The sequence below is a fragment of the Bombyx mori genome, chromosome 8 (assembly GCF_030269925.1).
Source record: "Bombyx mori chromosome 8, ASM3026992v2".
Classification (NCBI taxonomy): domain Eukaryota; kingdom Metazoa; phylum Arthropoda; class Insecta; order Lepidoptera; family Bombycidae; genus Bombyx; species Bombyx mori.
The window spans coordinates 3,020,129-3,040,762 of NC_085114.1; the positions used below are offsets into that span (position 1 = coordinate 3,020,129).

General features: G+C 36.1%; 2 protein-coding genes across 8 annotated transcripts in view; one reads left to right on the plus strand and one right to left on the minus strand.

Moving 5' to 3' along the window:
• Positions 1-1,053: 1,053 nt before the first annotated feature.
• LOC101746467 (rac GTPase-activating protein 1) lies at positions 1,054-12,176 on the minus strand. 2 transcript variants are annotated; one of them, XM_004925122.5, is made up of 13 exons: positions 11,892-12,176; positions 11,441-11,643; positions 10,799-10,952; positions 9,897-10,057; positions 9,108-9,194; positions 8,498-8,621; positions 7,626-7,782; positions 7,091-7,217; positions 6,837-6,986; positions 6,235-6,485; positions 5,574-5,703; positions 4,866-4,981; positions 1,054-4,425 (listed from the first exon to the last, which is right to left on the minus strand). In XM_004925122.5, the coding sequence occupies exons 1-13, from the start codon at positions 12,001-12,003 to the stop codon at positions 4,392-4,394; spliced, it is 1,806 nt and encodes a 601-aa protein (XP_004925179.1). In that variant the 5' UTR covers positions 12,004-12,176; the 3' UTR covers positions 1,054-4,391. The 2 variants fall into 2 exon arrangements, with proteins under 2 accessions (XP_004925179.1, XP_004925178.1); XM_004925121.5 differs by having other exon boundaries at positions 9,108-9,209.
• A 586-nt stretch (positions 12,177-12,762) lies between these two features.
• Positions 12,763-20,634, plus strand: part of Cpkc (conventional protein kinase C) — a 219,766-nt gene continuing 211,894 nt past the window's right edge. For 2 of the 6 annotated variants that reach the window (XR_009973581.1, XM_012689557.4), the window contains exons 1-2: positions 12,766-12,844; positions 12,929-13,262. Coding sequence is in view for 4 of the 6 variants with exons in the window: in XM_012689557.4 (XP_012545011.2) it covers positions 13,078-13,262 (185 nt within the window). In the remaining 2 variants the exon portion in view is untranslated. 6 annotated transcript variants of the gene reach the window in all.

A 20,634-nucleotide genomic window follows, 5' to 3' on the forward strand; every position in this document is an offset into this window, starting at 1 on the left:
AAGTGGCCAGCCTATCTATTATTTTATTATTGGTGGTACGACGTCTTGGGAGACCGCACGGGTAGGTACTACCGCCCTGCTTCTTTCTGCCGTGAAGCACTAATGCGTTTCGGTTTGAATGGTGGGGCAACCGTCGTAACTATACTGAGACCTTAGAACTTATATCTCAAGGTGGGTGGCGTATTTACGTTGTAGATGTCTATGGGCTCCAGTAACCACTTAACACCAGATGGGCTGTGAGCCCGTCCACACATTGAAGCAATAAAAAAATGAAAAATAAATATTATTTCGCAGGATTCAAGCTTACAACATACAGAATTCAATTAAAGTCTCGTGTGGTTTGGCTATAAAAAGGTAAAAGACAGGGTTATTTCGTTATTTAAATAATATTTTTTGTGTAACTTCTAAAATATGAAAGTAGTGTACAAGTAAATTCCAAAATTTTAAGTGACCATTCTTGAAACATTCTTTCTAGCTTATAATCTGATCCAAATTAACGTTAGCACCAGAAGCGCCATGATGGAGACTACGTGATAATCTGTTGACCAGCTCAATAAATATACCCAAGTAAAAACAAATGTGGAATTGTTGTAAAAGTTATGCGTACTAACAAAACACTATACCGTAATAAATCTTCACAACAAATTAACATGTTATTGTCATAGGATAGGATTAGGAATCGCACGTAATTACGGATCCTCCCGATCCATTAACGGTGCTTTTAGGTACCACAAGCACCGGTCACCGTAAATTAACCCACAGACACAACCCACTGAGTTTCTCGCCGGATCTTCTCAGTGGGTCGCGTTTCCGATCCGGTGGTAGATTCTGCGAAGCACGGCTCTTGCTAGGGCTAGTGTTAGCAACACTCCGGTTAGAGCCCCGTGAGCTCACCTACACGTCAAGGAGATGCTGAAATAGCCTCTCAAGGCTATCAGCATAGGTAGGAAAAAAAAGAAGATTAGGAATAGGAGTTATTAGGAATACTATTATCCTCCTCTCTCCAGTCTCCGCGTATTAAGTGCTTTTGAAAGCGACAGAAAAAACAGCAACTTGCGTGAACATTTTATTTATTGTAAAATAATAAAAGCCACAAACAACTTTGTTAACATTGTGTCAACGTAAATATTTACGTTTCTGTTTACGAATACATCCATTAAACAAACTAAAGTTAGTCAATCAAAAGTACTGTAAGAAGGTAAGAATGGTATTTTTTACCTTCTTAAAGTGTGAATTATTTTTAAATATTAGAGCTATATCAAATTATTAACTAAAATTGGGATTAAAGTGTGAAATAAAACTAAAAAAAAAAAATACTATGCTTACTTAAATCAGAATTATAAACATCATAAATAATATATATGTATATAATAATAAAGATACAACAAAAGAAAGAAATATTTTATTTACTAACAATATGAGTTTATAATAAAGCAAAATGGCTCCAGTTCGCAACGAATATTTTTATACTAATAATAATATCTGAGAATAACTCATGATCATCCGGACCCAATTTAGGATTCCCTGCGTTATGGGTACCAGAGACGGACAAACATATACGATTTAAATATATACATATATAAACAACAGGCATCCAGACACAGAGCAAACGACCGACCACGCACCACCGGCTCAGTCATGCTAGGCACACTAAATCCTATCTACCTCATACTAGCGATTAGGGTTGCCACCTTTTTTTTGCAGATAAAGTACATCAAATAAAGTATTTTCGTGTACTTTATCGTTCACATAAAATATAGAGTACAATTACCTGAAATAACGTACAATACTTTATTATAAAGTACGGGTGGCAACCCTACTAGCGATTCACAGGGTTCTTACCTAAAACAAGGATATTTAGGCGAGAACGTATTTGATAGAGTCATGAGACACTACTATATGTTCGAGTTAGTAACGGCCGCAAACAAAATTATACAAAGATAAAAAAGAAGAAAAAAAAATACATGAAAACGCATAGTTTGTCTAAGACGTTGAATACGACTAGTCCTCCGAAACAATACATATTTGTAACACACACACACACACACGCACGCAACAAATCTATCTCTAGAATCTCATGGTTATAACTTTTTTTAATTGAGTTACCTGAAATTTTAACATGTTTTTATTGACTTGAACCTGTATCCAGATAACGAAACATTTCAAGGTAAATCACATTCATTTCAAAATAGCTGCTTTACTTCAACGGCGGATCCAGGGGGGGGGGGGTCGTGGGGGTCATGACCCCCCCCTGAGCTAGTTCCAGTACTTGAACTAACTTGGACTAATTGAAGAACATCATGATTTACTTATTATCTATTGTTATCAAAATTAAATAATAAGTTCTTAACTTGCCCACGACTATGTGACCCCCTCCTGGCGCCAAAGCTGGATCCACCCTTGCTTTACTTAAAGTATGCCCAAGTACTGTTGCCAATACAATAATTTTATTACTTTTTTTGGTGTGTTGAATTGGGTTACGACCATTTACAAAAAAATTAAAAACAATTTTACAATCACCCCACCAAACTTAGATGGTATCTAGACACAATGTGTTCTAGGATTACAACTACTTTCCTTTCACAGGTTTATAAGGGTGACCAAGCTCACAGTCCCATTTGTTGTTAAGTCGTTCCCGGAGCTCAGACACGACTGCCGCCACCCTCCCAGAGACACGAGGTCATAGTTTTAATTCTACAGTACACGCGAGCAGAATTAGCAGGGTTATTATATATTAAAAAAAAATATATTTACTAGTTAAGTACATAAAGTATGTAAACTATTGTTTAGTAATACATTTGGAAGAAAAACTAAATACTAATGACAAATTAGCTAGCTTAAGATATAATTGAATATGCAATTTCGAAAAGGGCACATCTCTGAAAATGTAAAATATTCAGGAAATAGAAAAAAAACTGATTATTTTCTAAAGCAGTGTAAAATTTAAAATATTAACTTTTGAGATATATTTAAGTGTTAATTAGCAATTGAAAATTACTGGAATTATTATAAAATGGGTGTAGGTAAGCCTCAAAACTACATGTATATGAAAAAACGCATTTGACAAAATATGCGACATGTGCCCTTTTCGAAATTGCATATTCAATTAATCTGATCATATCTTCACACCGCGGCACGCCGAGCTCGAATGCGTCAGAGTTTTTTAACGTTCTCGATAGCGTAAAAGTTAACTCAAATTTGTATGGAGTTAGAACAGCGCCCCTAGCGGCAAACGTAGGCAAACGTTTCAACTCCATACAAACTTGAGTTAACTTTTACGCTATCGAGAACGTTAAAAAACTCACAACTAAGCACACTGATGTTCGTACGTACAGTTTCACAGAACACAATTCAGTTGTGTAACTACGTCAATTATATCACATGTTCTGTCTCGTGTCTGCTCATAGTGGCAATTGAACAAACACTTCTGTACTAAAGTGATCATAAAACAACTACTACGTTAACGGAAGTTCGTTTGAGAAAGCTCTACATTGCGCTCCGACTTCACTCAGCACTCGAAATCGGCGCAGACTGCAGTAAAGCTCTTGAAAAAACTTACAATGCTACTGTTATCGTAAAGGTCATGATAACTAAACTTAATTCTAAACGACATTAACTAAGTATGTTCGAACAAATAGACGGTTATTACATTGGCGACTATTTCTACGGTTTACAATATTAAATAAAAATGATTGTCAGATGTTTCTCAAGATCCACAGCGTTTTAATTTAATTATTTAAATTGTCGGGTAGTTTACAATAATTATTAAATTATCACACATTTCCAAAACAAAGGTTTATGCAAAAGCCAATAAAGTGTCTCTCTTTTACTTGTTATTACTTTTCAAAGATTAATTTTTTTTTTTCAGTAATTGATTAATTTTAACACATAAAAAGTTGTATTTGTTTTAATAACAAAAAAAAATGTGCGAGCAAAAATAATGATAATGATAAGTACCTTACTGCTAAGTATATTTAACACTAAACATACCATAACGGGTCAAATTACCCATTTTAGACTTTAGCATTGAATATGCACGTATCATCTTATTGCTTTTGCACATTTGACTTCATGACTATTTCTTACCAATTAATCTACAATTATTATACTATTTTGTTTTGTTTTTTTAAAGGAATAGTTGTTGTATACCTTTATTTACCCGCTATGGTAGAAATAGGCATCAGTAAGTGTTGGTATGATTAGTGTTAAATGTGGATCGAGCTAACTCCGTACATCACCAAGTAAATTCAATTCAAAGTATTACAAAAGTCAAAACTACATATTAAATTATTAGTTAATTACACAAGTTTTAAATTATGAAAAAGAAGAAAATGAAAACAAACATACTTAAATGGATTGGTTAACATAAGCGTTGGCGCGCCGCCCGCTCCTCACTGGAAATAGTTGCGCTTCTTCCTCGACACACTGCGAGTACAAATTATCTATATATTAATATACGTGAAACAAAAACATTGTATCCCTTTTTACGAAAATTGCGCGAACGGAGTATGTATGAAATTTCCCACACTTATAGAGAATATAGAGAAGGAGTGCAGAATGTTGATAAATTTTTTTAAATTATGTATAACAAATACATTAAATCAATAATAAAAACATTACACACACACTACCATGTATTTGACAGACATACGCATGCATACAATATGTTTATTGTCAAACTTTTTTTTAAAGTAATAAATATAAGTAATAGTCTGTGGTCAAATTGAGAAAAGATTAAATATTGGACTTTTTGGCGGGAACGCGAGGAGTGAAGTTGTATGATTTGTTTTACCATTCACTCATGCCTATAGCTCTCAGTTATAGATTGGATCACAATTCTGTGGTGAGTTTGTGTATGAACTTGCCCCGTGTCGGCCGGCGAAAAGAAGAAGGCCCGGGGCCGCGGCGAGCCCGCGCCGTCCGCCGGGCACGCCCACTGCGCCCAGTACTCGCTCGGCAGCGACAGCATTATCTGCATCACCTGCCGTAGATAATACATATAAATCAGTTATAGATAAGCAACTCAAGCGCTCGACAAAAATGTTTACGGGCGTCGGCCACTAGATGGCTTCGCTTCGATAAGTTTCTCATTGTTCCTGTAGATGGTAGTAACATATTATCTAGCGATGCAACGATGTTCCAATACCACAGGCGGGTACCAATTTTTCTAATGAAATACGTACTTATCAAATGTTCGCAATTGACTTGCATGGTGAAGGAATAACATCGTGTAATAATAATCAAACCCGCAAAATTATAATTTGCGTAATTAATGGTGGTAGGACCTCTTGTGAGCCACTACCCCGCCTATTTCTGCCGGGAAGCAGTAATGCGTTTCGGTTTGAAGTGTGGGGCAGCTGTTGTAATTATACTGAGACCTTAGAACGCATATCTCAAGGTGGGTGGCGGCATTTACGTTATAGATGTCCATGGGCTCCAGTAACCACTTAATAAAAGGTGGGCTGTGAGCTCTTCCAAATATCTAAGAAATAAAAAAGACACTTCTTAAAACGCTCTCTGTAGCACATACAAAACGCAAATAAGAGGTTAAGTAAATTTCATTTCCATTTTACCTTGAACATCTGCGCTGTGGCGGCGTACATCTCCGCGGCTTGCGACATCATGCCGTACCCGACGACGGTCGGACCAAATATTTTAGCCAGATTGTCTATGCCCATCTCGCATTCGGGGCTCTCTGCCACTCTGTACCAAGTCATAAATTGTTATTAGTGTAAGGTCTGTAATCTAAATATTAAAAAAAAAGATTTGATGGCTTAAAGGTCTCGTTACCAGGTCGAAGTTCAAAATTTTTAAAATATTTGTTTTGATCAAATTTTGATTAAAAAAATTAAGAAAATTTTAAATATGAGAGATATAAGAAAAAATGGATGGATTGCGTGAAAGACTATATGTGTAAGAGGGGAATGAGCGAAGAAATGGCATATGATAGAGGAGTATGGAAAGAGAAAACATGTTGGTAGGACCACTTGTGAATCCGCACTGGTAGGTACCGCCCCTCTGCCTATTTCAGCCGTCAAGCAGTAATGAGTTTCGGTTTGAAGAGTGGGACAGCCGTTGTAACTATACTGAAGGTATCAGTACAACTTATATCTCAAGTTGGGTGGCGCATTTACGTTGTAGATGTCTATGGGCTCCGGTAACCACTTAACACCAGGTTGCGACGACCCCAGGTGAGTAGGAGAGGGGCTCGTGAGCGTGAGTGAGCGTGAGTACTTCTGCAGATGCAGCACGAGGAAGGCGAGCGTGTCGCGGTTGGGCGGCGGCAGCTGCGTGACGGCGTGCAGCAGCGCGGCGGCGGCGTCGGCGCGGTCGGGCAGCGCGGCGGCCTGCATGAAGTCGGCCCACAGCGCCGCGCTCACCAGCGGCTCGCGCAGTCCGCGCAGGAAGTCCTTCACGCAGCCGCACACCGCGTGCACGTCCTCGCCCGCCAGCCACGGCGACCCGTGCCCGCGCAGGAACCGCTCCTGCGCATTCACACGCATCTACTGTGTTAAAATGCATGCACGACAAATAACTTTCAAAGGGAGTTATGTGAATTTTAATTTCGTTGTACTCAGAAAAAAAACCCACATTGAACAAGGACATAAATATTCATCAAACATATTAAATAGGAAAACATTTGATTTGTCAGAAATTATAAAAGCGTCCTGTTTGTGACCTACAAAAAAGCTTACACTTAAGGATATAATTAATATTTTTTTGTTTTTTATTATAATATTGTATGTTATATTTTAATGTAGTCATTAAGTTAATTTATGACATCAAGCATTCATTTAAAAGTCAGATATTCAAAGATACAATTAAATTGGAGGTACCTTGAGCCTTTTAACATCCTTCTCTGTGGCACTGATCCTGTAGATTCCCCTCTCGCTGAGTCCGCGTTTCTCGATCTCATTAATACAATGTACCATCAAGGCCGGCACCATCGGCGGGGTGGTGGGCGCGTAGTCAGAGATACAGCCCTCCTGAAACATGTATACGGTGAGCCTTAGCTCGTGCCGTGGCGTGGCGGGGCGGGGCGGGGCGTGGCGGGGCGGGGCGTGGCGGGGCGGGGCGGGGCGTCACATACCTGCTGCGTGTGTCGCGGCGCCTGCGCGGGCGGCGGCACGCAGGGCAGCGGCAGCATGGCGCGGCACTCGTGGTGCGCCTGCCCGCGGCACGACTCGCATTTCACGCCCATCTTAGCAAACTTGATGCTGCCGACATACAACTCAATCTTTAATTTTATATGTAATTATTAGTGATTATGAACGCTGTACCATTGAGTTCACATTTAATTACCTTCAATCGGTTCAAATGCAATGACAAATCTCACGGCGACGAGCGACCATGACAAAATGGTGCCTTTCTACTCATGATTTTCAAACATCATGCTTAACTTTCACAAGCGTCAAGAGTCTATATCTCGACCTGACTGACCATAATTTAAGATCAGTGCTTGCTAGGTGACAGGTTGTGGATGCACACTCTCCACTTCTTCCTTGCATAAATCCATAAAGGTCAATACTGTCTATTCAACAAACATGTATAAAAGTCATTACTCCGTGACAATTATCATCCAATAAACATCCAGTTTGATCGAATGATTAGTTAAATATACGAACGTCTTCCCACAGGGCCCGCATGTCTCCCTCTTGTAGAAGTTCTTGGCCACGAAGTTGTGTTGGCGCACGCGGTTGCGGGGCGAGCCGTAGGCCGCAGAGATGATGGAGGGGGTCCGCTGCGGCGCCGCGCGGGGGGTGTCCGACCCGCTCTCTGTTTCTGCAAATAATCATTACATAGTATAAAACAAAGTCGGTTTCTCTGTCCCTATATTCATATGTATGCTTAAATCTTTAAAACTACACAACGAATCTTTATGCGGTTTTTTTTAATAGATAAGAGTGATTGTAGAGGAAGGTTTATATGTATAATAACATCCATGAAATAGTGAAGAAATCAATAATTAATTACAATTTTCGAAGCGAAGCGAGGGCCGGTCGCTAGTTTATTATATACCATGCTGTCCCAGCTTGTAGGACAAGACAGACATTTTCATTTAATATTAGCTGACCCGGTAGACTTCTTAGTGCCTCAATCGATAAATAAAATACCTAAGCTTTTGTATAAAATAAACTTAAAACAAACACAAAAGGAATCCGTCCGACAGGGGAACACATCAAAGGAAAAACAAAATTGTTATTTTTATTTAATTCCGAGCATTTTTATATTTATCTACCTTTTAAACCTTCTCTGGACCTTCACAAATAATTCAAGACCAAAATTAGTCAAATTGGTCCAGCCGTTTTCGAGTTTTAGCGAGACTAACGAACAGATATATATATAGATATATCTATAATTGCAAATTTTTTTTTTTTTTAATTGCCGTAGAATAGGTAAACGTGCATACGGCCGACCTGATGGTGAGTGGTTACCGTCGCTCGTGGACGTCAGCAATGCCAGGACCAGGCCGCTGCTTACCAATATTAATATTCACCTGTACGAGGCGGTGCTGAGGGTGTATACTCCTCTTTGATGGCAGTCACGCCACCCCCCGATGTACGAGCTGAAGACTTCCGTGGAGGGGGTGGTGCTTCGTCGCTACTCTCCGATATTGGTTGCTGTAGGTGTGAAAAATATATTTTCAAAGTATTCACAGGTACACTTAATTTTTATATTAGCATTATTGAAACTTTTTAGTTGAGTTTTGTAATGAATCTGACATATTAACATTTAGATATATACCTTGTTCTAACAGTGCCTATGCAAATTGCAGATAGTAATAAATCTAGATATAAATATGTTTTATATGTATATGAATGAAATAAATATTTATTAAAAAATCTTTGTTTTTTTTTTGCATAGATGGGTGGACGAGCTCACAGCCCACTTGGGGTTAAGTGGTTACTGGGGCCCATAGATATCTATTTACAACGTAAATGCCGCCACCCACCTTGTGACATGAGTTCCAAGGTCTCAGTAGTAACTTTAAGGCTTGTGTCTTAGATTATATCCTGAAGATTTTAATTGGTTCAATAATACTCTGGTAATTTTGCTTGTAACCTTATTGGGTAACAAAGACTATTTAAAATCAAGCCTAAACTTACAAAGTTCTGTGGAGGCTTGAGGTCATGGTTGGTTGGGGCTCGTTCCAGTGTCAGTGTAGTGGTAGCGGTGGCCAGCACCTTGCCGCCCTGCAACTCCACTGTCTGAATAATGATATCCATAATTATGTATTCTTACATGAAAGTTTTTTTTTTTAGTAATGCACACAGTGTACCACTTAACTTTGTAATAACGTACAAAAAATAACATTTTTTTATCATTTATTGACCACGATCTCAGAGTGTTTGTTTGCGCAATACACTAACTCTTATGCAAACAACCGTGAATGAAGTGTACCACAATAAGTTCGCACGTTACCAAATGACCGTGGGTTGTTGCGAAACCTCCAGTTTTAGAATTTAAAGTTAATAGAATAGAAATTAAAATTAATATTTTTATAATAAGGAACTTCGTTCCAATCCGGTGTCCCACGACACATTTTGTTTCTTCTGAAATATTAAACATATTTCAACCTGCTCTATACAATAGTGAAAATATAATTACATATTTTGCTGAACCATAGTATTTGGTATGATGTAGCACAAATAGTACAAAAATTGTATATATATTGTGTTGATTTTCAAAATTTTCTTTGTGTTATTATACCCAACTGATTCTTAATTTATAGACATTCAAAATTAATCAAGATAATCTAGAGCTCAACTATACATATTATGTATATTAATCCTTTTTTTTTTAAATTAACTTGAAGTGCTCTTGCATAACAGTCTCAAACAATAACATCAGTGCCCACATTATAGATACTTGTTTTTTTAAAAGCCGTCCCTTACTTTAGTAGCAGAGGAAGTTGACGATCGCCTTTTCTTATTGGCGGGCTGGTTCTCTCTGGCATGCCACCCGCCGCGCTGAACCCAAGAACGTCGAGACGAAGCCAGTGACAGGTCTAGGTCATCTTCCGAACGAGAATATGACATCTCTGATAGTAGTGTACCTGGACATTTTAAGGTTTTTTTTTTCTGTAATTTAACTAAGCAAATGTTTTCACAAAACAAGTGAAGTAGTGTAGTACTGATTATTTTATATTACATTGAACTTGTTAACATTGAAAATTATTATTTTCATAGACTCACGATATGGCAAACTCAATCTTGTTAAATACTTTTCAAATACTTGTTATGTGTATTTAATAGGGCCTATAAATACCACAGCGTGAATAATGCTATTTGCTTTAAAATAAATCATGATGTTGGCAGGCCAGTACTATTATTACTGGTCCATAAATTTATTTCAAATTGATATTGAGATCATCTTTTAGAAGACATAGAGCATATAATAATTGTTGGTGCATGATAATTGAAGTATTTACTTTAAATAAATAATTGTGAGTTAGATGTTGTTTAACTCTAGTTGTATAGATCTTGCTTTAATTATTTTTTAAAAGTAATGAAATGTCAGTACCTATCCGACTTTAAATGCATTACTAAAAGTATTACTGTCTCTTTCTAATGATTGCAATTAAGCTACAATGTTTTAATTAAATAACATTAATTTTATTGTTATTTATCAGGGTGACACAAATTGTGAAATAAACCTGTATATAAACTTTGATGTTTAAATTTTCAGAAAGAGAATCTTTTCGTAAACTTTATTACACAATAAGTGAAATCATCAACTTGTGAGGGCCATATGTACCAGTGAGGTGCCCTAACAACAAGCGAAATCATTTTTTTACCAGTAGAATTAAGTTCTGGAACTCCACTAAGCTTAGCATTGTGGTCTTGTTGAGCAGTTCCATTAAGGAATGCAAGCTTCTGTAAGGTTTCATCATTCAACTTGGCACGATTGTCATTGAATAAGAGGTCACGGGCCATGTCCAGTAGTTTACTCTGAAACAAATCAGATACACTTTCATAAATATCCATAAGTTGAATACTATGTCCCAAATGGTTTTTTTTTCTATTACTTCTACTCAATGGCTTAAAAGTTACCGGAGAAAATGCAAATTTGTACATTTTATTTGTTTAAGAGTGCCACTTCTATATCTTTCCATAATCCTATACACTGTTGCATAGATTTTTATACTATACAAGTCAAACCCAACCTACTTTACTGGTCAATCGTTGCCTTGGATCTGATCACTACAAAATTCACAAAATGACCTGCTAGACTAATCTGAAAATTTCATCAAAATTGGTCGAGCAATTTGACACCATCGGGATATTAACTTATATGTATAGGTATATTATTTATATAATTAAAACATCTATATCAATTAACAGTATTAATTAAGCATGTCTGTGACTTGGAAAACAACTATTACTATTTTATAACGAAAATAAACTTTTAAATGCCTTTATAATCAAACTTTCCTTACCAGTTCATTGTACTTCTTCAATATTATGTTTCTTTCTCTTTTTTCTCCATCAAGCAGTTTCCTGACATGAGCAAACTTAGATTCCCACTTGCCTAGTGTCTTTAGAGCTTCGTCAAGCTCACTTTGAAGGCGAACAGCCTCGGACTCGGCTGCTGCCCATTGACAGCGCACCCATTCCATTTGCTTTAAGAATGCTAAGAAATCTGCAAAGGGCAAACACAATTTTCACTGGATCCCTTCTGTCACTTAATATCATTCGTTAAAACAATACTAAAGGCTCTTATCGAATTATTTATGAATATGTAGGTGGGTTTATAACGCATCAATCACAATGTACACAAAATGAGTGGGTAGTTTATACACGCATTAAAAGTTGGTAGATTCTAATCATTTACAATGAACAACTAAAGAAAACTATGTTAAATGTAGTTTTAGTTTAATTTTTACATACATTCTTCTGCGGCTCCATCATTTAAAACATTATTCAAGCGGTTGATGTCATCAAATTGGGCTACAAGGGAGAGCGCGATGCTTGGACCGGAATCTGAATTTTCTGAACTCATTTTAATAAGTATATAGCTTTTTCCATTAAATAATTACTACAAAACTTTCAACACTTCTTCGCATTTCAATCTATATTTTGAAATGAATGCATAAATTCACTAATATATATTTTGTCAACTGTATAAACTTGAAATAACGACCATTCAGTGACGGATTTTCAAATTGAAGGAAGTATCTTAATCTACGGAAGTGTCAACGTCAAATTTATGGTCGTAGTTCCATTCAGCCTATTCTTTTGTATGATCTGAGTTGATTAATTTCAGACATTATTCCATTAGGATAAAATTAAATTAACGAAAGGATATTCGACAAACAATAGTCTCAGTATAATGGGGGCTATTTACAGAGGCTTTTTCAGTGAACTTTTTGGAAAATCCATAGAAGCTTTATTCATTGGCTTTGTTTCATTTCCCCATATATTTGCATTTTCACAGATGCCAAACTGTTTATAAACCACCATTATTACACATTTTTGTGTATTACATAGTGTACTTAAGAAATATGCAATTGTGAATTTTTTTGAAATTTTACTATTATTGTGACTTAATTTATAATTGAAAATTGAATAATAAGTGAATCACTAAATAAGTTTAAGATACGCAATAAAAATTATTGAGGATTGAAACCCCTTTCCCTATTTTAAATTCATTGTTTTTGTAAAAATCATTACAAAAACACCCTTTCAACAATAAAAAAAACTATAATTAAGACATCGGAAACTTCACTCAAGACAGATTTATTTTACCTTTTAGTGAAAGACAAAATGCAGCAAAAGCTATAATAATTACCAGCTGCATCACAAAATGAGTTCGTTTTCAAAGGATTGCTAGGGCTCACTAGGTAGGTACTTAAAAGTTTTACCCAATCTTTTAGAGGATTTTGTTTTTATAGCTTGGTAATATTTTATTTTGACATTGACAACAGATGGGACTCTTCAGTGAACTGACAAATCGCAATGACATTCGGCTGAGGACGGCGGTCTGTCCGTGTGGGCTTCGCAGTCTTGCGAGTAGTTGCCTGTGAGATAATAATATTTTCGAGTTTCCCGGCGCATTTCGCGACCGCGAATCGGTATGGCGGACGAGGAAAATAATTGTGATGACGGTGGTGGTGACCTGAAAGTGGGCCAGGCGTTTCGTTTGCGAGGCCGCAAGGGTGCCCTAAAGAAGAAGAATGTTTACCTGGTGAAAGATCACAAATTCATGCCGAGATTCTTCAAGCAGCCGACGTTTTGTTCCCACTGCAAAGATTTCATATGGTATGTATGTTGCATGTGTTGCTCTACCTTTGTTTTGTAGATCTTGTAGTATTAAAAATAGTAAAAATATACTCATTTGTTTACAGTTTAAATCGCTTTTCTTATCCGGTTATAGTTTTAGCTCGTAGGCCCAAGGTAAGAAGATACAAGCCAGTTTAAAAATCTGAAGGACAAAAAATTATTATTTTTCTTTTTGTATATTTTTATTTGTGTATATTTTTTGCAAACAAAGCAGATAACTAAATTAGTCCTATCACAGACTTAATTTAATTAACAGGTAAATTATTAAATCAAAATACATAATCTATTAAGTTTATAATAAATAGTAATAAGTTTAGTTTATTAGTAATTAATGAAGAGTATGTAGGTAATAAAATAAAAGTTTCCCCTTCACAAAAAATGCCAGAAATATTTTTCCATATACTTTACTTAAATTTTAGACATTATTATATCATACAACAATAGAACTTATTATATCATACAAAAATATTTCTGCCTGCATACACAGAAATTGAGAGAAATTTGGAACCACAGAAATAAAATGAAACACATAATTTTCAAAATGTGTAAATAACAAAACATCATCAATTTTACAGTAAATTAAAACAGTCTGATGTATGTGCTGTCAAAACTCACACAATTTATTGTAAGCGCTATGAATGTGGGTTTCACGTTTGTATTATAATTTCTATTTAGTATACCAATCAGTATTTAGTCTACAGTAAGTACCTTGTAGACTCACATACCTGTGAGACATTTGACTGAGTCTTTGATCTTGCCAATGTCCATAAATGACAGTGAACTCTCACCTTCTTCTGACTAACCAGACAGTTCATCTGCTTGCAAATATCAATATTTTTTTCTAATTCTAAATATTATAAATATATATATAAATATTAATAATTCTAAATTCTAAATTCACTCATTTTAGCTATGATTTTTGACATGATGTTATTTTTTTAACTCAATATTTCTGTTTTGAAACATTTCAACATTGATAGTAGGGCATTGTAAATCCACTAGGATAGGTACCACTGTCCTACCTATTGATCTGTGAAGTATAAGATACCGGTATTATAATGCTATTAAAAGCTCCACTTCGGTGATCATTTAACAGCAGATGGGCAATATGTTTGTCTGCTGAAGTAATAAAAAAAACACTACTATAGTATAGCTCTTATGAAATGTAGTAGGAGCCCAGAGACTAGGGTCGTTGAGCCACCTTCTGATCAATTTTTTGTTACAATTCTTCTACTTGACAGACAGATATGTATGTCCAATACTGGAGATTGACCGCTTAGTGTAACGATTTAATTAGTAGGAGCTATAATAGTGTTGATACCAATACTTCTTCATTTTAAATTCACGAAATGCCAATCATAACTGAGAAGCTTTGAGTAAATTTAATTTTCGTCTAGAATATCAATTGATTAAGTTAAAGTCAGACTTTGAGACTGGCTATCAATTTGTCAAAATACGTGTAAGGTCTTACAAATTAATTTAGGGGTGTGTGTGTGTATGTGTGTGATTAAGAACAGTTTGAATTATTCATTTATAGTGATCGTTCAATTTATTAAATAATTTTAGTGTAGAAGTCCTCGTGGTCTAAAGGATAGGACACTCTGACACTAGGACACTTTCACTAGGACACTCTCACTAGGGCAATTGGTGCATTCGTATCGAGCGATGCGATTATGCCGGTATTCGAATCGGGCAGGTTTTCTAATGAAATACGTACTGCACAGAAGTTCATGAATGACTTCTACGGTGAAGGAACAAATAAATCAAAATCGCAAAAAAATATAATTAGCTGTATTACTTGACTTACCGTACGGTTAGTTACTCCCGCCCCGCCTATTTCTGCCGTGAAGCAGTAATGCGGTTCGGTTTGAAGGCTAGGGCAGCCGTTGTACTGTAAAAACTGGGACCTACAACTCATGTCTGAAGATGGGCTGCGGAATTGACGTGGTTGATGCCTATGGACTCCGGTGCCCGCTTAACACCATGTGGACCGTGAGCTCGTCCACCTTGCTTGGCAATTTAAAAAAATACTTTACTATTGAACTAAATTAAATCGTACCTTTGTTTCTTTAATTCTGTTTGAAAGCTTTAGAAAATACGAATCGATTTACGCTACGAAGTAATATTAAGATTAAAATTTTAAATGTTGTAAATTCTTAAAAGAGATTCCGCCGGTAGTGGCAGCCGTAGCAGATGCGAAGTGGAAACCGCTGCTTTCATTCGTAGTGCGTTTTAAGATACCATATTAGCTACGTACCATTCTGCTTTGTAATGAATTCCTCTTTCTGTTGCTACGACGTGCTGTTTCAAAGGAACTATTGGCGGCACTACACTGCTATCCAAGGACAACTTCCATTGTTTGCTTCTGATAGAAATAATTCCTAGAATTCGCCCGTGCTTACCAATATAAATAATACTTAGTTTAAAAGAACTAACAAAATACGCTTTTATAGAAAATCCAACTAAAAAATAGAAAATAAATTTTAATAAATTTGAATTAAAAATAGTGTAAGAAAAAATTATTTTATTGTAAAAAAGCGTGGGGTGCTTTTCAGGATATTATCAAAATAACCCTTCTACTCATATCTGTCCATAAAATATTTATAACTACTGATACCATGCACCCAAGTTTTTTTCAACTAATATTTATTTTTCATTTTTTTATTGAATTTCAATTTTTTCAATTTTTTTTTAAATTTTGAACTGTCTCGTCTGTCCTTAAAAAGTATACCAAATTTCGAGTTAATCCGACGTTTTTAAGGGGGTCAAAATCATGTTTTTTTTAAATTTATTTTTATTGCTTAGATGGATGGACGAGCTCTCAGCCCACCTGGTGTTAAGTGGTTACTGGAGCCCATAGACATCTACAACGTAAATGCGCCACCCACCTCGAGATATAAGTTCTAAGATCTCAGTATAGTTACAACGGCTACCCCACCCTTCGAACCGAAACGCATATTACTGCTTCACTGTTCAAATATTCCGTTACAAACATGCATACTAACATACATACGCCTGAAGCTAATAAAAGCGTATTAAAAAGTGCAAAAGAACATTTCATGATGCGATAGAAAATATTAAAATTCATGTTAACACGCCCATTTCAGTACCGCAAATTCAATTTACTGTGACGTCTAATATTGCTCGTGTTCTGCGCTAACGCCTCGTTCTTTTGGCTCGATCTAATAATGTTATGCACTTTGACGCGGCTCCGGCACGTCAGATAAAATGACAGATAAATTATATTTATTTACCCATATTCATTCTACTTTGATATAAAAATAAAATTGCTGTAAGTAAAAATGTGGCGTTGTGTTTACTACGTTGATGCTTGTTCCGTCCTTTTGGCTCTGTGATCGCGGTCATATGCAGTGAATACAATGACTCGGATATTCAACGTTCAGCTGTATGTTTTGTGTTTTAATAAATAATAGTTTAAAAACCCAACAAAATACGCTTTTATAGAAAATCCAACTAAAAAATAGAAAATAAATTTAAATGCATGATATCAGTAGTTATAAATACTTTATGAACAGATATGAGTAGTAGTGTTATTTTGATAATATCCTGAAAAGCACCCCACGCTTTTTTACAATAAAATCATTTTTTCTTACACTATATTTAATTTAAATTTATTAAAATTTATTTTCTATTTTTTAGTTAGATTTTCTACAAAAGCGTATTTTATTAGTTTTTTTTTAAACTATTGTTTATTTTTCATTTTTAGTTGAATTTAAATTTTTCCTTTTTTAAATTTAAAATTGTCATCGGTCCTTAATTAGTATACCAAATTTCGAGTTAATCCGACGTTTTGAAGGGGGTCAAAATCATGTTCAAAGTTTCCGTTACATACTAACATACATACGTCTGAAGCTAATAAAAGCGTATTAAAAATGATATTCGGTGATATCGCCCATCGTAAAGTACCTCACTAGTGTGATTGCCGACGTCCCTTACTTCTGGTCAAAGGCTTAACTGCCTTGGAATGTATTTTTATTTACTTAATTAAGCCTAAGGGGCTATTCTCACTACGCGCGGACGGATAGGTGGGCTCACGGAGCTCAACCTGAGAGAACTTGCTAACACTAGCCCTAGCAAGAGCAGTGCTTCCCTGAATTTACCATCGCATCGGAATCGCGACCGACTGAGATGATTCGGCGAGAAACTCTGTGGGTTCTGTCTATGGGTTGGAATGATACCTACTAAAGTATAACGCTTCCGTAAAACCCAAACATACAGCTAACTAACGTTAGAAGAAAATGGACGGTGGCACCCCCGCCTCCTTTTTTTTTGCAGACGAGCACTCGATTCACCTGATGGTGAGTGGTTACCGTCGCCCATGGATTTCAGCAATGCCAGGAGCAGAGCCAAGCCGTTGCCTACCCCTTGTGTTGATTCTCGGCATACATAGCCGACCGCATGCATACCTAAAGAGGTTTAAAAGTTAAACAACATTGATAGCAAATCGAACAGTATAGTTACAACGGCAGCCCCGCCCTTCAAACCGAAACGCATTACTGCTTCACGGCAGAAATAGGCAGGGTGGTGGTACCTGCCCGTGTGGAGACACAAGACGTCCTACCACCACCAAAAGTAGTACCATTAGTAGTTAGTACATTATTACCGTTCCGACCCGATAGTTTTTACTTTGGTAATGAATAAATAAAATGCTAGAAAAGTCATGAAGAAGATCTTACAGTATCGCTCGTAACATATTACATATTTACAAATTAGAACAACGTTAAATAAAACTTTCATTGCGCACGTAGAACACGTGAATACTTTATTGCGAATTAAAATTGACGTGCGACTACTCGAGTTTAATTCTAAGAAAACTGAACGCGCACATTCGGCTATGCTGTAGTAATTAAGACATAATTCTTGTTTCCGTTAAGGCCCTCGTATTGTTTACGACTCACGGAATTCGGATGAATTATTAAGCTATTGCATAGATTTTATCGCGGGCTTTGAGCGCGGCGACTGAATCAAGAAATTCCGTAACGAAAATAACCGGACACCCCCACTACGCCTACGATGTAGCTCGCGTTCAACACATTCACACGTCGCGCTTTTGTAGTGTTTGTGAATAAGCGCGTGGCGTGACGTCACACTGCATGCGCATCATGAAAAGTCTGCCCATCTCTCTCTCGCGCGGTCTAGCTTATGAGTGTGAAGGGGACAGTTAATGTTTTGCTTTTATTAATGTTTAATGTAGCGTGGTCTTGTTTTATTATTGTATTAATATTCAATTATCATTGTCTAATTATAATTGCATAAGTTGATAAAAAATGCTATGCAATAGCTTTACCGCGGCAGTTCCCGAGTGCCACACGTTTTTTAATTAATGCACTCGTAATTTCGAACGAACGCTCCCAATAAAATACACTCTACCTTTGACTTTGTGATTAAATCGAATCCGATTAACAGTTTTAGTGCTGAGCTTATTTTCACATTTTTACTGGTGGTAGGACGACGTCTGTTGACTCCGCACGGGTAGGTAAAATGTTTGCTTCGCTCTCGTAAGATGGTGTCAACTCTTGCAGTTTTTCAATACGGCCATGCTTAGGGTTCACGGCTTTGTAGTTTGAGGAGGTCGAGCCGTGGTATCGTCTGATTTGAAAACACCTAAAGAGGTTTGCGTCGACCAGAATCTGTAAAAGGTTTAAGTTAACAAAAAAAAAACACTGAAACCTCTTTGAGATTAATAACCTAACAATCCATAATATGTAGTTAGGATTCCTTCGCCTTACCTGTCACGCTGGTGACACAAGAGCGCGTTTATTTTGAAAGTGGCAAATAACACTAGGTGTTGGGTCCAAAAAAAAGAGCGCGTTCTTAATTTGAACGTATGTGCAGCTTGTTCAAATTTGTTACAACAAAGTAATCCAGTCAAATTGTCACGTTTCAAAGCAATTTTAGCAGCAATACGAAAGGAATGCATCAGTTTTATAACGAATAGCCACGTAAATCATATTGTAATCAAAGTATTACCTAATGTCGGTTAAATATAGTAACACGCGAACGTTGCGAGGAAATATTATTTCCTGTTTCATCTGAATCCGCAATGTATGTGTACGTGTCAAAAATATTTGTAATATGTAGTAGTTGAAAATCGAATGTCAAACTATTTCAATGAGAACTTTTTTAAAGAGTTTTATTAAACTGATTCGATAAATAAATAACTATTTGAAATAAGAATCAGTTTAAAATTTTAGAGCATCGGTTTGCCAATTGCTCCAGGAAAATCGACGTTATTTTCATTGACAATTTGAGGTATTTTGACATGGTACTACGTCTGAATTTTTCATTACTGGCAGATATAAGATAAAATAAAATACAATTTACACACACATAATAATATATAACCATATACTACATATAATATATCCATATAACACATCTATATATTAATACGTGAAGCAAAAACGATATGTACCACTTTTTACGAAAATTGCGCTTACGGAGGGGTATGAATTTTCCCACATTTATAGAGAATATAAAAGAGCGCGAAATGTTATTTTTTTTTTAATTATGCATAACAAATACATTAAACCAATAATCAAAACATGACACACACTACTATATATTTGATACACACACGCATATATACTCTTTTGTTTACTGTTAAAGTCTGTGGCCAAATTGAGATTATATTAATGTTGTTTGTCTTTAATATTATTTGTCTATAGTGTAGTCTTGGCGAAATCTGTGGTTATTAGAAGTATAATAGTATTTCACAGTAGAACCATAATAATGTTCAAACTTATAATTTTAATCAATTATGCGAGTACTCGAATTTCGACTACTGGGGGACCACTATTAAATATCTATATAATAATACGTGAAGCAAAAACTTTGTACCCTTTTTTACGACAATTGCGCGGACGGAGGATTATGAAATTTCCTACACTTATAGAGAATATAGAGAAGGAGTGCAGAATATTAATATTTTTTTTAAATTATGCGTAAAAAATACAATAAATCAATAAAAAAACATTACACACACTACCATATATTTGACACACACACACGCAAGCATACTATTTCTGCCGCAAAACAGTAATACTGGTTTCCGGTCTGAAGGACAGGATAGCCGGTGTAACATACATAAGGCTGCCCATCCAGGCCAGGATAGGCAGCGCATCTGAGTCACTGATGTAGTTTGGATGTCTATGGGCGACGGTTATCATTTCCCATCAGATGAGCCGTAAGCTCGTCTGCCTATCGAAAGCAATAAAAAAAAAATACTATTTGTTTATTGTCTAACTATTCTTATTGCTTATAGTCCGTGGTCAAATTGAGAATAGATTAAAATATTGTTTGTCGTTAACATTATTTGTCTAAAGTGTAG

Excerpts from the sequence above, each read along its gene's own strand:
- LOC101746467 (XM_004925121.5), bottom strand. The coding sequence starts at position 12,003 with ATGAGTTCAGAAAATTCAGATTCCGGTCCAAGCATCGCGCTCTCCCTT. Across the intron at positions 11,644-11,891 it reads TGATGGAGCCGCAGAAGAAT|ATTTCTTAGCATTCTTAAAG; the intron begins GTATGTAAAAAT and ends TGCCCTTTGCAG. Across the intron at positions 4,426-4,865 it reads TTTTCGCCGGCCGACACGGG|TGTGTCGAGGAAGAAGCGCA; the intron begins GCAAGTTCATAC and ends TTGTACTCGCAG.